The 17,515-nt window shown below is 16.3% G+C and overlaps 1 protein-coding gene across 3 annotated transcripts in view; it reads right to left on the bottom strand.

Annotated features, from left to right (window-relative positions):
* Window positions 1-9,815: 9,815 nt before the first annotated feature.
* LOC133665740 (uncharacterized) overlaps window positions 9,816-17,515 on the bottom strand; it is a 42,659-nt gene continuing 34,959 nt past the window's right edge. For 2 of the 3 annotated variants that reach the window (XM_062072030.1, XM_062072029.1), the window contains 2 exons: window positions 12,946-13,066; window positions 9,816-9,953 (listed from right to left, as the gene is read on the bottom strand). In XM_062072030.1, the coding sequence (XP_061928014.1) occupies window positions 9,840-9,953; window positions 12,946-13,066 (235 nt within the window). In that variant the 3' untranslated portion in view covers window positions 9,816-9,839. Of the gene's footprint in view, window positions 9,954-11,291; window positions 11,707-12,945; window positions 13,067-17,515 lie in introns of those variants that run through there. The other variant, XM_062072031.1, reaches the window with a different exon arrangement.

The raw sequence follows: 17,515 nt of genomic DNA, 5'->3' as shown, positions 1-17,515 counted from the left end.
ATAGATTAGATTATAATTTAGTATACAGATATTCTTAAATTAAATATAAATAATTATTTTCTAAATAATAATTTTTAATTAATCATAAGTTCAATATGAAAAAATTATACTAGTTTTAAATAAAAAATTTTGGTTTGGAATATAATGATATGATAAATATAGTAAATTTTAATTTTTGAAATAATGTAATATGAATATAATAAATGTATTATATATATATATATATATATATATATATAATGTATAATAAAATTAATAATATAATATATGAAAAATTTAAAAATTTATTTTAAATTTATTTTATTGTAAATATTAAAAAAAATTGAGAATCCTTACATTCGTATTTATCGTATTACTTTAAGTTCAAATTTTATTAAATGTTTATTTTTTATATTTTCAATTATAAAAAAATATACATATATATGTTCTTATTTGTAATTTAAAATATCTATATACATGTGCACATCAATTTAAACATCAATTTTTGAATGCTTTGCTTTAAAATAGACGTATGATAAATATTAAAACCAAGCGCATTTTTTATTCTTATAAGAATATATCTGTAATTTATTATTAATATCAAGAAAATATATAAAATTAATTAAAATGTTCAACATTTGGTGGAAATGGATGATAGAAAAATTTTGAGTTTTTTTATTTAAATTTTGAGTTTCAAGACATTTTGAATATTATTAAGAATAATCTTTTCTGTAATATCATTAAAATTGTAATAAAATTGTTAAATAAATATCTAGAAATATAAGAAAAATATTCCTTGAAAGCAGTTATGTTAACATATTTCTTGAGGATCGTTTAATTTATTTCAAATGGTCATGCAAAATTAAAAGTAGTAACATAAAATAAGAAACTATTTTTTATTTTATATAATTTATTATTATATTTGATTATTTTTCATACATTTAAGTTGATTATATATTTTTATTATTATTTATTATTTTTTTATTATTTTTTTATTATTACTTAGTTATTAAATACTATTATAATATATTTAATTTTCATAAAACTTGACATAATAGAAATATTTTTAATTTTTACTTAATAATTGTATACGTATATGGTATCAGTGGCAATACATATCATTCAAATTTTATAATCATTTATTAAATAATCAATATAGGTTTTAGAATAGTGGAGATGAAACAGACAACTGATGAAATATAAATCTTCTCACTTTAATGGGAATAAAATAATTATTATATTATTAAAATACTATATCTTAGTTACTGTAGAATATGTTTTTTAAGCAAGACTATTAAAAAATAACTATTAAAAATAAAAAATGCTATTTATAAAAAAATGATTTTGTATATATTTTATAAGTTGAATAAGGAAAAAGAAAAAATATAAAATTTGTGAGCATTTGGATTTCTTTATATCTAGCAGAATAGATGTGAATGATATGTTAGTAATAAAATTATCAAGTAAAACTATTGGAAATAATTATTGAAATAATTTTATTAAAATGAAATGATAATAATAAGTTATTAATTGAAATAATTTTTTAAGATATTTTTAAAATGTACTAGAGTAGTTGTTAAGGATAGTATTTGAAGCAATTTGTTATATATTTAAATTTACATTAATTATTTTAAATAATATCTTTCATGAAAAATAGATATATTTTTTATTGTGTTTTTCAATTAATAAATCAATTTAATTGATTATTAATTCCTATTCATTTCATAATTCCATAAAAACGAATGTTAAAATATGTTATATTTGTTTGGTGGACATTATTTTATGAAAATAATATTCAAATATATACATATAACAAAGAAAATATTTATTTCAATTATTTCAAATTTCAATTCAGAAAAATATAATTAAAATATTTGTTACACATTCGTAAAATCAAATAATTATTTCAAATTTTTTTAATTAATATGGAAATTAATTATTATTCTAAGTTAATCATACTTTAACAGAACAATTTTTAAAAAACCAAATACATTGTTCTGTTGAAGTTAATCGGATGCTAAAGCAACGTGACGCTGTATGGCGTTAGTCGGAAGTTTGAAGAGAGTGCGCATGCGCACAATTTTGTACAGAGCTGCACCGGGAGAGATAGGTTGTATTTGGTGGGTGGTCCGCGAATATTGACGCAACGCAGGCGAGCCAGGGGATAGCAGGTGGCAGGAGTTTTGCTGAGGCCAAGGGCTCCTGGGAATAGTTATGGGATGGAAACACTCGAAGAAGCTCGATTCTTTATAGCTACATTTCTTTTTATCTTGTTTGATAAAGATAGTAAAAAAAAATTTTAAGATCAAAAATTCAATATAAATTAGATTCAATATCGTTATTAATACGATAATGAATACGTTCGATCACCCGAATATCATTCTCATTTTTAATTATATAAAAAATTTATCGTTTGAATTATATCAAGATTGTTCCGATAATTGCAAATATAGGTATTTTCAGCTTTATTTAATGTATTTTTAAATAATTTGATTTGAAATGCTGGAGCGAATAAAAAAACATTTATGATACATCTCTTATTTTTAAATCGAAAATTAATTTTGTCTTTTGAAGGAAATAAAATAAAGAAATATGATAGTTTATATCGTGAATTGTAAATTTTATATAGATTATTTATTAAATTGGTGGGAAAGTAATATTGATTTTGCAGAAATGAATTAACTTTATATATTATGAAATAGTCTATATATCATATTCTATTGATAAACAGATATGTATTTTTTTATATTTTTTAAATCATTCAACATAATCATTAATAAAAAAATTCATTTATATTATTTAATAGAATATATTTTTCTAAAAAAACATTTGTACTTCTTTAAATATATAATATAAAGGATAAAAATATAAATTTTATCTTACATTTAATTTATATTAATTTTTAAACATAGATAAATAAAATATTTTGTGAATATAAAATATTTTATAAAATAAATTTATCATAAATAATGATTTGTAAGTCATTTGAAATTTTTAATCTAATTAAAAATTGACAAATTTTCTACTAACACATGTTAATGTAATAATATTATAATGGAAATCGAAAGAAGATGGCAAATAAAAATTAAATTTAAAAAATTATAATTAAATATAGTTTATTAATTAATAATAATAATTCTCAAATTTTAATTATTGCATATTCTATTATCATTTTTCAATATCATTATTTTAGAATTTCAGAATTTATAATTCAAAATTTATTTTTTAATTGTTTAATTATTACATACTACATGTAAAATTTGATTTTTGATATTCTTTATGATTTATGATAGATTAGTACTAAACTGAAAATTTTTTATTAAATACATAATAAATAATATATCAAAATCATTTCATTTAGATATGAATTATGAAATTTAAAATTATTAAAAATATAACATATAACGATAAAAACATTATTTTCACTTGGCTTTATTTTTTAAAGTATTTAAACGTAAAAATGTATTTTATTATTTTTTTAATAAACAAATTTTATTGTTTTAAATAATTTTTAGATTTGTATTCATATATCTATTTGATATTATGTATATGTATATATATATAAGTAATATTAAGTATAATAATATATATATTACTAAAGTATGTAATATATATATATATATATAAATAATATTATATATAATATATAATACAAGTAATATTCTAATTCCATCAATAACTTTTATTATTAATAACTAAAAAAATTTTTTTTTCTAGTATTTAATATTATTTAGCGTTTGCTAAATAATATTATCATAATTCAAAATAAGTTTTTTATCATGTTTCCGTAAAACAATAATATATTATTTTAATATATATAATTAAAATTAATAATACAAATTTTAAATTAATAATACAAATTTTTGTTATATTTTACGATCATATATTGTGTTAAATATATATTAAGTTAATATATAAATAATATTAAGTTAAATTATTGAATTTTTTTTTCTTTATTTTCATGGAAATATGATTTTGATACAAGAATAGTATTTTTGTACATTATAATAAAATAATGGATTTTTTGATATAATAATAAATATTTATCTATTTTTTATAATTTATTATAATCTTAATTGATTTAAATCTAATTCTATCATAACTTAATTTTAATATAATCTAAAATTAATTGAAATATAAAGTCAATTTAAAAAATATTTTTACATATAATTAGGAAATTAAAATCAAATAATGATAATATTTATAAATAAAAATTGTTGAATGATTCGCAACATATTTTCCACTTATAAAATTGGTGAAAAATTGCTAATGTAAATAATTATCTTTATCTTTTCTTACAATGATTTCTTATAAGTTACATACATTTCTTAACTTGAAAACAAAATGTAATTAATTAATTACAATAAAGTTACATAGCAATAATTTTAGAAATTATGATTAGTTTAGTATCTTATATTAAGTTTCTCTATGTATTTTATATAAAATATTATATTTTATCTTATATATTTTCTTCTTATAGTTTTATTTATATGATTATCACAAAAAATTATATATAATAATTATTATATTATATTAATTATTATATGAAATTAAATATAAAATTTTAAACATAATTCTGATATTATATTCAAAATCTATATTTATTTAAATTAAATTATATAATAATATATTCAAATTTTAACTGGAAAAAAGTAAAGCACAGAAAGATTTCAGATATGATACTAAAAAAATATATGTAGATAAATATATACATTTTACGTTTTGTAATATAGAATGTTTTTTCTTCTTTAATCTTTTCAGATAAATGATATCAATTTATCAGAAAACCATAAAAAAGCTATTATTATATATTAGAATGCAAACTAATAAATAATAAGTAAAATTATAAATAAATAATATTATTAAAATTTCATTAATAAACATACCTAATTTTTATGTTGTATGTATGTAATATATGTTATATGCATATATAACACTCGTAATATAAATATTTTAAAATAAATTTTCTCGATAGTTTTAATTTTATAACATTATATATATATTAATATATATTTTAATAATATTTATTTTGATTTGTTTAATCACATTAACAGTTGCACCAATTCAAATGCAAAGGATTCGACTGAATAAAAGAAGGATTTGCTATCTTATGAAATTGTGATTTAACAATATTACTTCTATTGCTTTGTATTATTATAGTAGTTTGTACCAGTAAAGTGTAAAACAAATTAGTAAAGTTAAATTTAGGTTACATCCTCGAAGAACGGGATATTCATAATCTAGGTATAAATCATTATGCTATAAATTTAGTATCATTTTGTCGTATTCAGATTTGAACTCAAATTTAAATGGAATATATTATAGAGAGATCTTAAATACTCTCGATGTGCATATTCTTAAAATAAATTGAAACGTTTTTAGTATGATATAATATTATTTAATTTTAGATATTGAATTTTAAAAAGTTGCCTAAATGAAGGACTAATTTTATTTAAAGTTTCTAAATATCTTTCAACTATCTAATTAATAACTTAGAATAAATAAAATAGATATATCTCGAATAAATTTATATTAATAGAAGGAGAACTAATAATATTGCTTAATAATATTTTGAAATTTTTTTAAACAATATAATAAAATATAAATCATAATTTTATTGAAATCTTTTTATCTTTTTCAAAGAAATTTAATCTAATATGATTTAAAAATAATATAATCTAAAATACTATTATTTTAAAATTCTAAAAATAAAATTCTAAAATATATATGATTTTAAGTTTTGATAAATATTTAATTATAAATATATAAATATTTATTAAAAATTTCTAAATAAAAAGAAATTAACATTTCGAAATTTTATAAAAATAAAATATTGTTTAGAATTTCATCTATTTTGATTTTTACTTATATTTTTATTTAATTTACATTAAAGTATCTCCAAGTCATTACTACATTTAATTAAATAAAATATTTAATCAAAATTAATTTCAGAAAGAAATTTTTCTTAGAATTTTTCGATAATAGTTTTAAAATTAATCATTGTACGAATTATCCGAATATACAACGATCTTTTAGCAAAATGAATGACATTTTCGTAATGACCTGTTTGTAAATAATCATTTTTCCAAAAAATCAATATCTATATATGTGAATATAATTCATATAAAGCGATCAACGATGACAAATCGATGTGGCCTCTTTCCATTTATACAAAATCGATTCTATATGATCCTAATCATTTTTATTTTCATTTCATTTTCTATTTTTTTTTCAGAAATAAAAAATTAAAAATAAAATTTAAATTAATATGTATATATGTGTATGTAATTTATATTTATTTAATATATATAAATTGATAAGATATTATTAGTAATGTAACTTAAATAGATAGAAAATATAAATATTATTATATTTTAAATGATATTAAATTATCTGATATAAATTATTTGAATATATTAAATAAAATTTTATAAAAGCGAAATCTTATAAGTCTAAATTTATTTAATTCAGAAATTATAATTTGATTGAAAATTTTTAATGTTTTTTTTCAACATTTTTTCAATTTTTAATACAATCTTATTTTGAGAATTTTTTCTAGCAAAAGCACTAAAATCAGGACATTTCGTAACTTAAAATTTTGTTCTATTTTTCATATATAGAATTATATTTAAAAAAGCGAAATACACATTAAAATTTTGCAATTTTGCGCATTGATTTCATCTTTTTAAAGTAATATTAGATCAGAAAAATTGCTTCGTTTAACTATGAGTATAATCAATTGTACTCACAAGTTTCATTAAAAATTAAAGAATTTTTTATTTTTTTATTTTTTTTTACAAAATTCCTTACCAATAAATTCTATTGAAAAAAAAGAAAAATAATAGAAAGATATTCGAATTTCATTTAAATATATGATGCAATTCATTACGAAATATTCAGATTCTTTTAATTGTAGTTTTCTAAACTGTTATTAATAGCTTTGATAATAGCTCTTTCTACAAACAGAGAAAGTTTTTTTTTTAAGTATTTTTTTTTGTTAATATAAAGATTATTAAAAAAATTCAGATTAGTTTTATAGAATCAATCAAGTTTATAAAAAGTTTCTCTAATATATATATTTTCTTTCTTTAATTAAAATTGCATCTTTTTTTCGTTTATTAATCTTTCATTTTATTATTATTGGAAAATTAATATTATTATAATATTATTAAAACATATTTAAAAAAATAATTAAGACGTTATAATATTAAACTTAATAAAATAAACGTCAGTTAATGCTATTATTATGTAACAGATAATAAAGTTGTGCAATAGATGAAAATCACTTTTTTGTTTATATTGTTCGTGTAAATTACAACATCTCAACATCTAAGTTTTGTTGAAATCATTGTTTATCATGCCCTTTCAACTTATCTAATTAATTTTTCCGTGTTAATTTGTCCTACTCAAAATTTTGAATTATATATTAATTATGAATGATGCAAAATGCACTATAATTTATTAGACAGCCATGTTATCATTTATATTGTATTACATAATAATAAAGATATTAAAAATATTTAAAGCTAGTTACATTTTCTCTACATAAGAATTATCAATTTAAATATCAAAAACTAATTATTTTTAATTATTTATCTACAAACTTAATAATTGTAACTTACAATTGTAAGTGTATGATTAATATTTACCTATTATTACTGTTTATATGTAATAAAATAAAAAAACTTAATTATTATTTATTATTTAAATGACAATTATTGTGCAACTAACATACATACATATATATATATATATATATATATATATATATATTTGGTAAATTCCATAAATACAAAATTAAAAATGATTAAAAAAAAAAAACTATTGTTCAATATTTTATATTGTTCAATATTTTATATTGTTCAAAAAAAAATAATAAAAGTATATTTATAAGGTATTTTTGTAAAGTTAAAATTGTTTTTATAGAAGTAAAAAAAAAGAAATTATGTATTGTTATTATTATATAATGTTATTGTGTTTTCTATTATAATAGCAAAAATAAATAAAATATTTGATATTTTATAAATTTGGAAATTTTTATTCTATCTTATTATAATTTGTCATACAATAATTATATAATTTGTCATATAAAATTAAATATATTATAATTGTTATATAAAATACATATTTATACATACGTAATAAATATATAACGAATTATATTTAAAAATAACAAAACCTAAAAAATATATTAATAAAAATTTATCGGCTATTGGAATTGATGTTTATATTTCTTACGTTTATTATTCTTTATGTTTATTATTCTTTAAATTATTCTTTAAATTATCAGCAGTTTTTAAAAAAATTCAATTTAAATTTCTTTAGATTTATTTTATTAGATATATATAATTTTATTAATTTAATACTGATATATATTTTATTTAAAGTTGTTCTGAATGGTTTAAAAAAGTTGATCAATTGAATAAATCTAAAGTTGTTTTATTTATATAATTACATAACATTGTAGTCTCTTTGATTTAAAATTATAATATGTATAAAGTAACATAATTAGTTAAGTCCTAACTTTGCTAAAATTTTAAATAGTAAATAGTATAAATAATCTTATTTATTTTAAAATATAATTTTAAAAATAAAATATTTTATTCATATTTTTGTATAATAAGTTTAAGCAATATTAAAAAATAGTATTTTATTTGAAAAATATTAAAAATCTTTGAATTTTGTCTTAAAATTATTTATTTATTTTAATTTATTATAATTTATTTTATTCTTAATATTAATATTTTATTTATTTTATTTTAATATTATTATTGCTGAAAATAATTAATGATATTCAATAAATTTTGAGTATAAATTAAGTTTTTTCACTTCATATATTTTTATCAAAAATTATAGTACTATATACTGGCTAGATAGTTGTTTTGTGCAAAAATAAAACGAAAAAATATAATAATTCAGAAAATATATAGAATAATATTTCTTTTGTTTGTAATTTTATTCAAAAAAATTAAATAATTAATGTTTTTTCAATTAAAAAAGAGAATGAATAAAAATAAAAAAAACTACGTCAAAGGATAATTCAATATTTTAAACTAAATTTTATTAATGCCAAATTATTAAAATAAAATATTTTTTCGTTCAGATAATATTATATATTATTATATTATTATTATAATTACATAATATTATATATAATATTATATATTAATATATTATATATTATATATTAATATTAATATTATATATTAATATATTGTATATTATATATTAATATTAATATTATATATTAATATATTGTATATTATATATTAATATTAATATTATATATTAATATATATTAATATATATTAATAATATATTTTAAATTATATAATATTATGTTATTTTATTTATTAAAAAAGATCCTATTTAAAATATTATTTTATTTAAATCGAATTATTTCGTTAAATATTTATTTCCCCACACTGAATTCTAATAATCTATTAATGTTAAAAAATCTGTTAACTTTAGAAAGACCAAATTATATTAATCACAGATATTAGTCTAAAATAACTTTAGGAAAGAATTAAATTTTAAGTTTGTAAAAAATATATATTTTCAATATATCGATCTAACGTAACAAAAAACATCAATATTCTCAAAATATCGATACATCATTATCATTCTTAATTATATTTTATTTATAGGAAAATATTTCAATAAAAATATCTTTTAAAATCAAAATAAATTTAAAAAAACTAAGCTAATGTAATGACAAATACTTACCTTTTAATGTAAGTGAATCGACTGCTCTACTGTAAACTGTTTGTGTAACAGGTTTGCTGCAGGTCACGATGAGGGCGGTCTGATAATTTCACCCTTGCGCCGGCTCGGTCAAGGTCATTGCCTCCAAAAGATCGTCACAGAGAAATCCGACGACCTTGCAGCGCTTGGTGGCTGCACAACTGAGGTTCGGGTTCGATGCCCTCCCCTTCCTGACCTACGTTGTGTATATACGCGTGCGCCATGCTCGACTGTACAATTATCCTCAATTATGCTAATTAAATCGTCGCGGTTTGTTTTTCAAAATCAATTGTATGCTTTAAATTTATACTGTTATATTTTTCATTTTTATTTCACTATTAAATTTCAATACAATGTAAATAAAGTTACATTTTGGTGTTTTATATATACATATATATATAAATATATATACATATATATATATATATATATATATATGTACAGTATATATTAAAACTTTTTTATTATTGGCATGGATTCACACTTTATTTAATTAGAGTAGAAACATAGAGACAAAATTAAATTTAATAGTGCATTTATTTTATTTTGCATTTATATGTTATAATAATGATTTCTTATGTGTGAATTTGATTAACAAATTTTATATGATAATTTTATATTTATATAACCTATTTATATTATATAATCTTATAATGCAACACCTTCGTTTTACATTTTCAAATTTATAATATAAGATTAAAAAATATATCATAACTAATGATAAAAATAATAATTAAGAAATAAAAAAGTATAAGTTAAAAAAAACAAATTAAAATTTCAAGATTTTTATAGAAATGATTTTTACACAGAAAGTTTAAAAGAATAATAAAAGTATTTTTTTCATTGTTACAAAATAATCATATAATTTTAATATTTTTATTTCATTTTAATGTATATATTTATAAATTTATGGTAAAAAAAGCAGTTTCTCTTTCATTTATTTGAATAAATTAATTCTAATAAAACAAGTATATAAATAATTACTAGAAGTTAATGGAACCAATTATATTTTATGAAAAATTTTTAATTTTAATATCAAAATATATTAAATTTTTCAAATGATTATTCTGAATTATATATTAACTTTATTAATTGATCCTATAATTAATTCATTTAATTCTTATATAACTTATATATCATTTTTATTTCAATTTATAACAATGGTATATATAACAAGAAGAATTTAATAGTGATTTGAAATATTACAATTATTATTTTAATTTGAATAATTTCAAGTAATACTAAAAGTAAAAAATATTAAAAATTTCATAATGTATAATGTAGATATTAATTTAGTTGTATAAAAATTTAGAATAATTTGTTGCAAACATTTGATAGAACATAATATTTAATATTAATATTAAAATATGTAATATTTAAAATATATTATTCGTTTAATGGATGAATAACATAATATAATCAATATAATAGATCAAATAGAATATCTATTTCTTAAAATTAAATACCAAAAATAAAAATATACGCATATTAAAAATAAATTTTTAAATATATCGATTCAAATAAATTATTTAAAAATAATTTATTTTTATTTCTAATGGACAAAATAATTTTTATTTGTTCTTAATATCAAATAAAGAATTTTATTTTCTTTTTATTATTATCGTACATATTATATATTATATATATTATCTTGTATATTATATATTAATTCATTTATTATTAAAATAATAATTCATTATTTAGAATTATAATTCTTCATTTTAAAGAAGAGAATAATAGAATTTATGCATAATAGTGTATGCAATAAAAAATTTTTTTATTTAAAAAAAATAATGTTGAACGTCTATGAAAACTCAATATAATTTATATAGACCTCTAGTCCAAAGAACAGATAATAATTATATTTTATAAACATATAATAAAAATTATATTTTCCTCTCTTTTCTTCCTCGTAACTATTTCCTTTTTCATGAACAATCTTCTCGTTTTTTCGATTTCTTTCTATCTATGTTTATTCCTTTCCTGGAAAAAGATAAGATGAATCTCTAATAGATTTAATTCTCCATGGAAAGCAGTGAGATTGATTTTGAAACAAAAGATTTTCCTCGTGCTCAGATCATCGATCAGAATGTAAAATTGAAAAGTGAGTAAATAAAATCGAAGGAAATGCTATCATTTTTACAAATGTGACAGAATAATCTGAAAAATTGATCGAAAAAATCACAAGAATTCTTCCGATTATCATTCAAATATATTTTTCTTCAGAATTATATTCTTGGTTATTATATCATTTACATTTTCCATTTGATATAATAATTTAAATTTATAATGTTATATATTTATGTAATAATATTTAAATAATATCGAAATATAAATATTTTTGAAACATTTAAAAATAATGATATTTTATGCAATAAATTGATCGAAAAAATCACTTTTTAAAAATTTATATATATAGATATATTATATTTATATTATTAATAACATTATATTATGAATAACTTATTATGAATAACTTATTAAAATTTTTTATTCAAAAATTCTAGCACCAATTCTTTAATATTTACTATTAAATATTACAAAATTTTTAATATTTAAAAATTTTTCAAATATACATTTTTATGAACTAATTGTATTTTAGATTTTTTTTTAAAGTAAATAATATTAATATAATTCATGTATATGTAATTATTCTATTAATAATATTTATGATATTTAAAATATTAAATAAGAAATAATTTTCATAGTAAAAATTATATAATAAAATTATAATCATAGTAAAAACTAATTTTATTTTATTTTTATAATTAATGAGCTAATGTAGCTAATAAGCGATAAGGCATTTTCAATTTATATAGTATATTTGCATCTTCAATAAAATGGAAATAATTTTTGATATATAATTCTTTTCTTGATAAATAATTCTCTAATTTAAATATATAATATAAAATTTTCTCCTTAAAAAAATCAATTTTGATAATTAACTGATAATAGACAGATAATATATAGATAATTTGCTTCATTTATTCAATTTAATTAATCATCATTGCTTTTCAGAAATTATAACTGCGCATGTTTATGCAAAATACAATTTATATAAACATATTTAAAAAAAAGTTAATTAGAGATTTATCTTATTCGTAAAATGCGAATATTTTATTTCATGAATAAATTCCTTGCAAAAGAAAACAGAGAACATGAAAAAAATCTTACTCTCGCTCAATGTTCAATAATATCGATCAATAAAGTAATTAGACGTACCCTAGAGATGTAACAAACAGCTTTGTATCCCAAGAGAACGAAGATTTGAGTTCGATAGGGATGGTTTATCGAATTTCGACGGCCATACCCTGGGGAAGATATCGGGATCGAATTCACCCTCCTGCAAATAATATACTTGTATAGGCACAAATATTGTACATATGAGTACATATATATATATATATATATATATATATATATATATATGTATATATTCAACTTTCTCTCTATATATAATGTATTTATATGACCAATACGCATCTAGTAAAGGATGTTAGTAAAGGGAATGAAAAGATGAAAAGACTTCAATCCTCGTTATTGTTCATTTTCTTCCATGTCCCAATAGATTCAGGATTTGCAATGCAATATTAACATCGGTATATTAATAGGATATAGTTCCATAAGATTCTTATTATGCTATGCATTTATTGAAGAAAACTTCGAATTAGATTTCGTCAATGTACTGAAGATTATGTATTATGTTGTGTATTTGTTACATGAAATAGAAATTATCATCCATATAATTTAGGATTTAAATTAGGATTTTTGAAATGCTTCAAAACAAATATGATTTAAATAAATAAAATAATTTTTTAATAATTTCATTATTTATAAGTAATGTTTTAAAATTTGTTTTTCTGTTATAAAACCACGTAAATATGTTTTCTTTAAAAATTAATTAATTTAAAAATTATTTAAAAATTAATAGCAAAAATTTATATAATTTATTTAGAAATCATAAAATTATTATCTATAGATATTTATAGATATATAAATTCTATTTTACATTATATGTGATATTGATAGATATATTAATTCTATTTTACATTATGTATTATTCTAAAATAATTTTTATTGGAATTATCTATACAATAATCATATAATATTAATATATACACAAGAAAATAATTTATTATATTTATAATATTCCTTTTTGAATTAACTTTTGTTAAAACATTTTATTTGATTGAAATTCAAATCTTTAATTTTTGACACAATTCAGTATTTTTATTTAAAGGAAATATATTATATATATATATATGTATATATTCAACTTTATAATAAAAGTAAAATGAAACAGTACAATAAAAGTAAAATGAAATAAAATTTTGTAGAAAAATAATTAAAAAAAATTTAATTTATATTATATGTATATATATATATGTATATATATATATATAAAATATAAAATATAAATATAAAATATATATATTTATATATCTATAAATATCATAAATATTAGTTTTGTGATTTTAATATAAATTATATAAATTTTTATCATTAATTTTTAAAATAATCTATAAATTATGAAAATAAAATATAGCATATAACAAAATTAATTTAAAAAAATTATATAAATTGAATTACTTAATTTTATGAAACATATTTACATATTTATATGAAAGAAAAATAAATTAAAAATTTATAAAAATATTGAAATTCTAAATTTACAATATAAAATTAAAAAAATATAAATATACAATATAAAATCTATTTAAATATATATAAAACTATATAAAATCAAAAATTTTAAATGCGATAGCTTTTATGATATAAATAATATCACATAGGATTTTTTTTATAATAAAGTTTGAAATAATAAATCAGATGCAAACACATAGAAGAAATATGCAGAAAAAATATCCAAAAGAAATTTTTTCACATCTGATCGAAATCAAATTAGATATGGTATTAAATCTATATTGAAATATTTTAAAGCATGCATCGTTCAAATTTATTGCATTTTAAAAATTGCATTAACTATATATTTGTTATTTAAATATATATATAAAATAAATACTATTTATATATATAAATATATAAATAATACTTTTTTAAAATTCATTAATATCTAAAATATAAAATGTTATGTTATAAAATGTGCAATGTAAAAGTTTAATATGTTTATATAAAAATAAATTATTCATAAAATAATTATAATTTTAAGAATGATAAAAATATTAATATTTTCCATAATATTTTATACAATAAAAAATAGAATGTTGAGAAAATATAAAAAAATTATTTTTATTTTAACAGCTAATAAAAATTTTAATATCTCATAAAAATTGCATACTATGAATAATAATATGTACTTTCTGATAACTTTTATATTATTAAAAAATATATTTTTCAATTAATCTATTTTATGATATTTTTTTCTTTCTTCTTATTCTATAGCAAATAATATTAGATAAGTATCACAATTATTTTGATATTTAATTTTCGAACAGCTACATAAAACTTTACATGGTATTTTTTTTATATAAAAAAAGAAAAAATATAAATTTTTTATTTTTTTTAAGATTATTTAATTTATTATTAAATGTTAATTTAAATGTAATTAATTATTCAACATTGATTTCATTGAAAAAATTTTAAATTAATGAAAAAATTCTTAATTTTTTATTATTAATTGTTCCTTTTAATTATTGTTATTTAATAATAATAATAATGATGATATTTTAATAATTACTGAGAAAAATAAAAAATAAAAAAATGTGCAATATTTTATTTTTATAATTTAAAAGATTTTTTATAATAATTTTCAGAATAATTTATTATTAATTAAAATAAAGATATATTTCATTATTTCGAAATTTTATTATATGATATATTTTTTTGAGCTTTCTATCTTTTAACTTTTCGCGATTCCTGAAAATTTATGATACTATATATTTTACAATACTACATAAAATAACAATCTCGATGTTATTAAAAAAATTAAAATTATTTTACTATATTTTAAAAATAATTTTACTTTTAGTTAATTAATTCATTATTTAAATAAAAATTCACTTTAATCATATTAATATACAGGATATAAGTCACTTTACTATTTGAATTTAATAATTATTAAATATTTTGTATAAAAAAATGTTTCAAACAAAAATTTTTTAATATTAATAATATACAATATAATAATTATATTGTTATGTTATTTATTTTATTGAAATATGAATTATGAAGTATAAAGTGTAAGATCTTCTTAAGTATAATATGTAACATTTTTAAATATACTATGTAATTTGTTTAATTTAAAAGAATATTGAAATAAAAAATTGTTAAATTATAAAATTGAAAAACAGTAATTAGCAAGATACTTTTTAATTGACTTTTAACTTTAATAATGCTTGAAATATTATTATGATCAATATACAAATATACAAGCAATTAACGAATACGATTAATATATGCACATATAATATGTTGCTTACAATGCGATGCTTCATATTTTCAGGTATTATATTTCATGATTAATTTTACTTTTTATTATTCATACAAAAAGTCAAGTACTTTTTTTTATAGAACATTTATTTTTTTAAATCTTCAAATATTACATTTAAAAAATTCAAAGTCATTATATTTCTGTAAAAAAATAAAATATAGAAAAATTAATTATTACATTGCGTCTCTTTAATATCAAAAAACTTTTATTTGAAACATTTTCTTATACAACAAATAGTTTACAAGTAAATTTAGAAAAAGAAATTTTTGAGATAAATAACTAACCCTATATATATGTGATTGACATTCTATTAAACTGTTTTGTCATCGCGTATTTTTTATTTAAATAATTAACTATAATTAACTAATAATGACATTCGTGTAACTAATAATTCTTGGATAATAACACGTAATATGATAAAACACATACGATATTATATTAATTTGTGCAACGTGTGTTAAATTCTCGAAATAGAATCGTTTAATATTACGCTATTCGTACATTATACATGATTGAACGTTATATATATTATATAATTAAATATTAATATATATTGCAATATTAAACGGAAATTAATATTGTTACTCATAAAATACAAATCGATTGTTTATTAAATATTAATGAAATATTATATTTAAATTTGTTTGTTGAATTTTTAGATATTAAGTTTTAGTATATAATTTTTAGTATAAAATTTTTTAGAATAAGTTTTAGTATAAAATTTTTTTTCCATGTTCTTTAAAAAATGTTTTTGAAAAATTTTTTCTTTTATGTATTATGTATATATATATATAAAAAATGCAGTTAGATTTTTCTAAATATAATTATATGCATACAAAGTCTTAATTATAATGAAAATTAATTTAATTATATAAATTAAATATCAATGTATATAAATCTGATTTTATTTATATAATATAATTAAAACAAAAAAATATATAAACTTTTATTCACATATTAATATAATTAAAAAGTGAAATATTCATCTTACAATGTTCTCACATATATAAATTTTATTTCAGCAATAAATGAATTAGCTTAATATAATAATATAATTATATATAATTATATGAGAATTGATAGAGATCATCGATATTTTAAAATAGATAATAAAAATCTTATTTTTCCTTGTTTTGATCTTATTTTGACAATAAATTATAATATATCTAGAATTTTTATGATTATTCATACAATGTATAAGATTTTTATATAAGAAATTTTTAAATCTTAATTGAGAAAATAAAATTTGTAAAAAAATTTGAAATCTTTTTTATGTATTTTTATAAATTTCATTATAATCTGAAAATGATAAATGATAGTTTTTATTGTTAAAATTCAATT

Source organism: Apis cerana, linkage group LG2 (assembly GCF_029169275.1).
Source record: "Apis cerana isolate GH-2021 linkage group LG2, AcerK_1.0, whole genome shotgun sequence".
Lineage (NCBI taxonomy): Eukaryota > Metazoa > Arthropoda > Insecta > Hymenoptera > Apidae > Apis > Apis cerana.
This window is presented reverse-complemented; position numbering and strand designations above follow the sequence as displayed.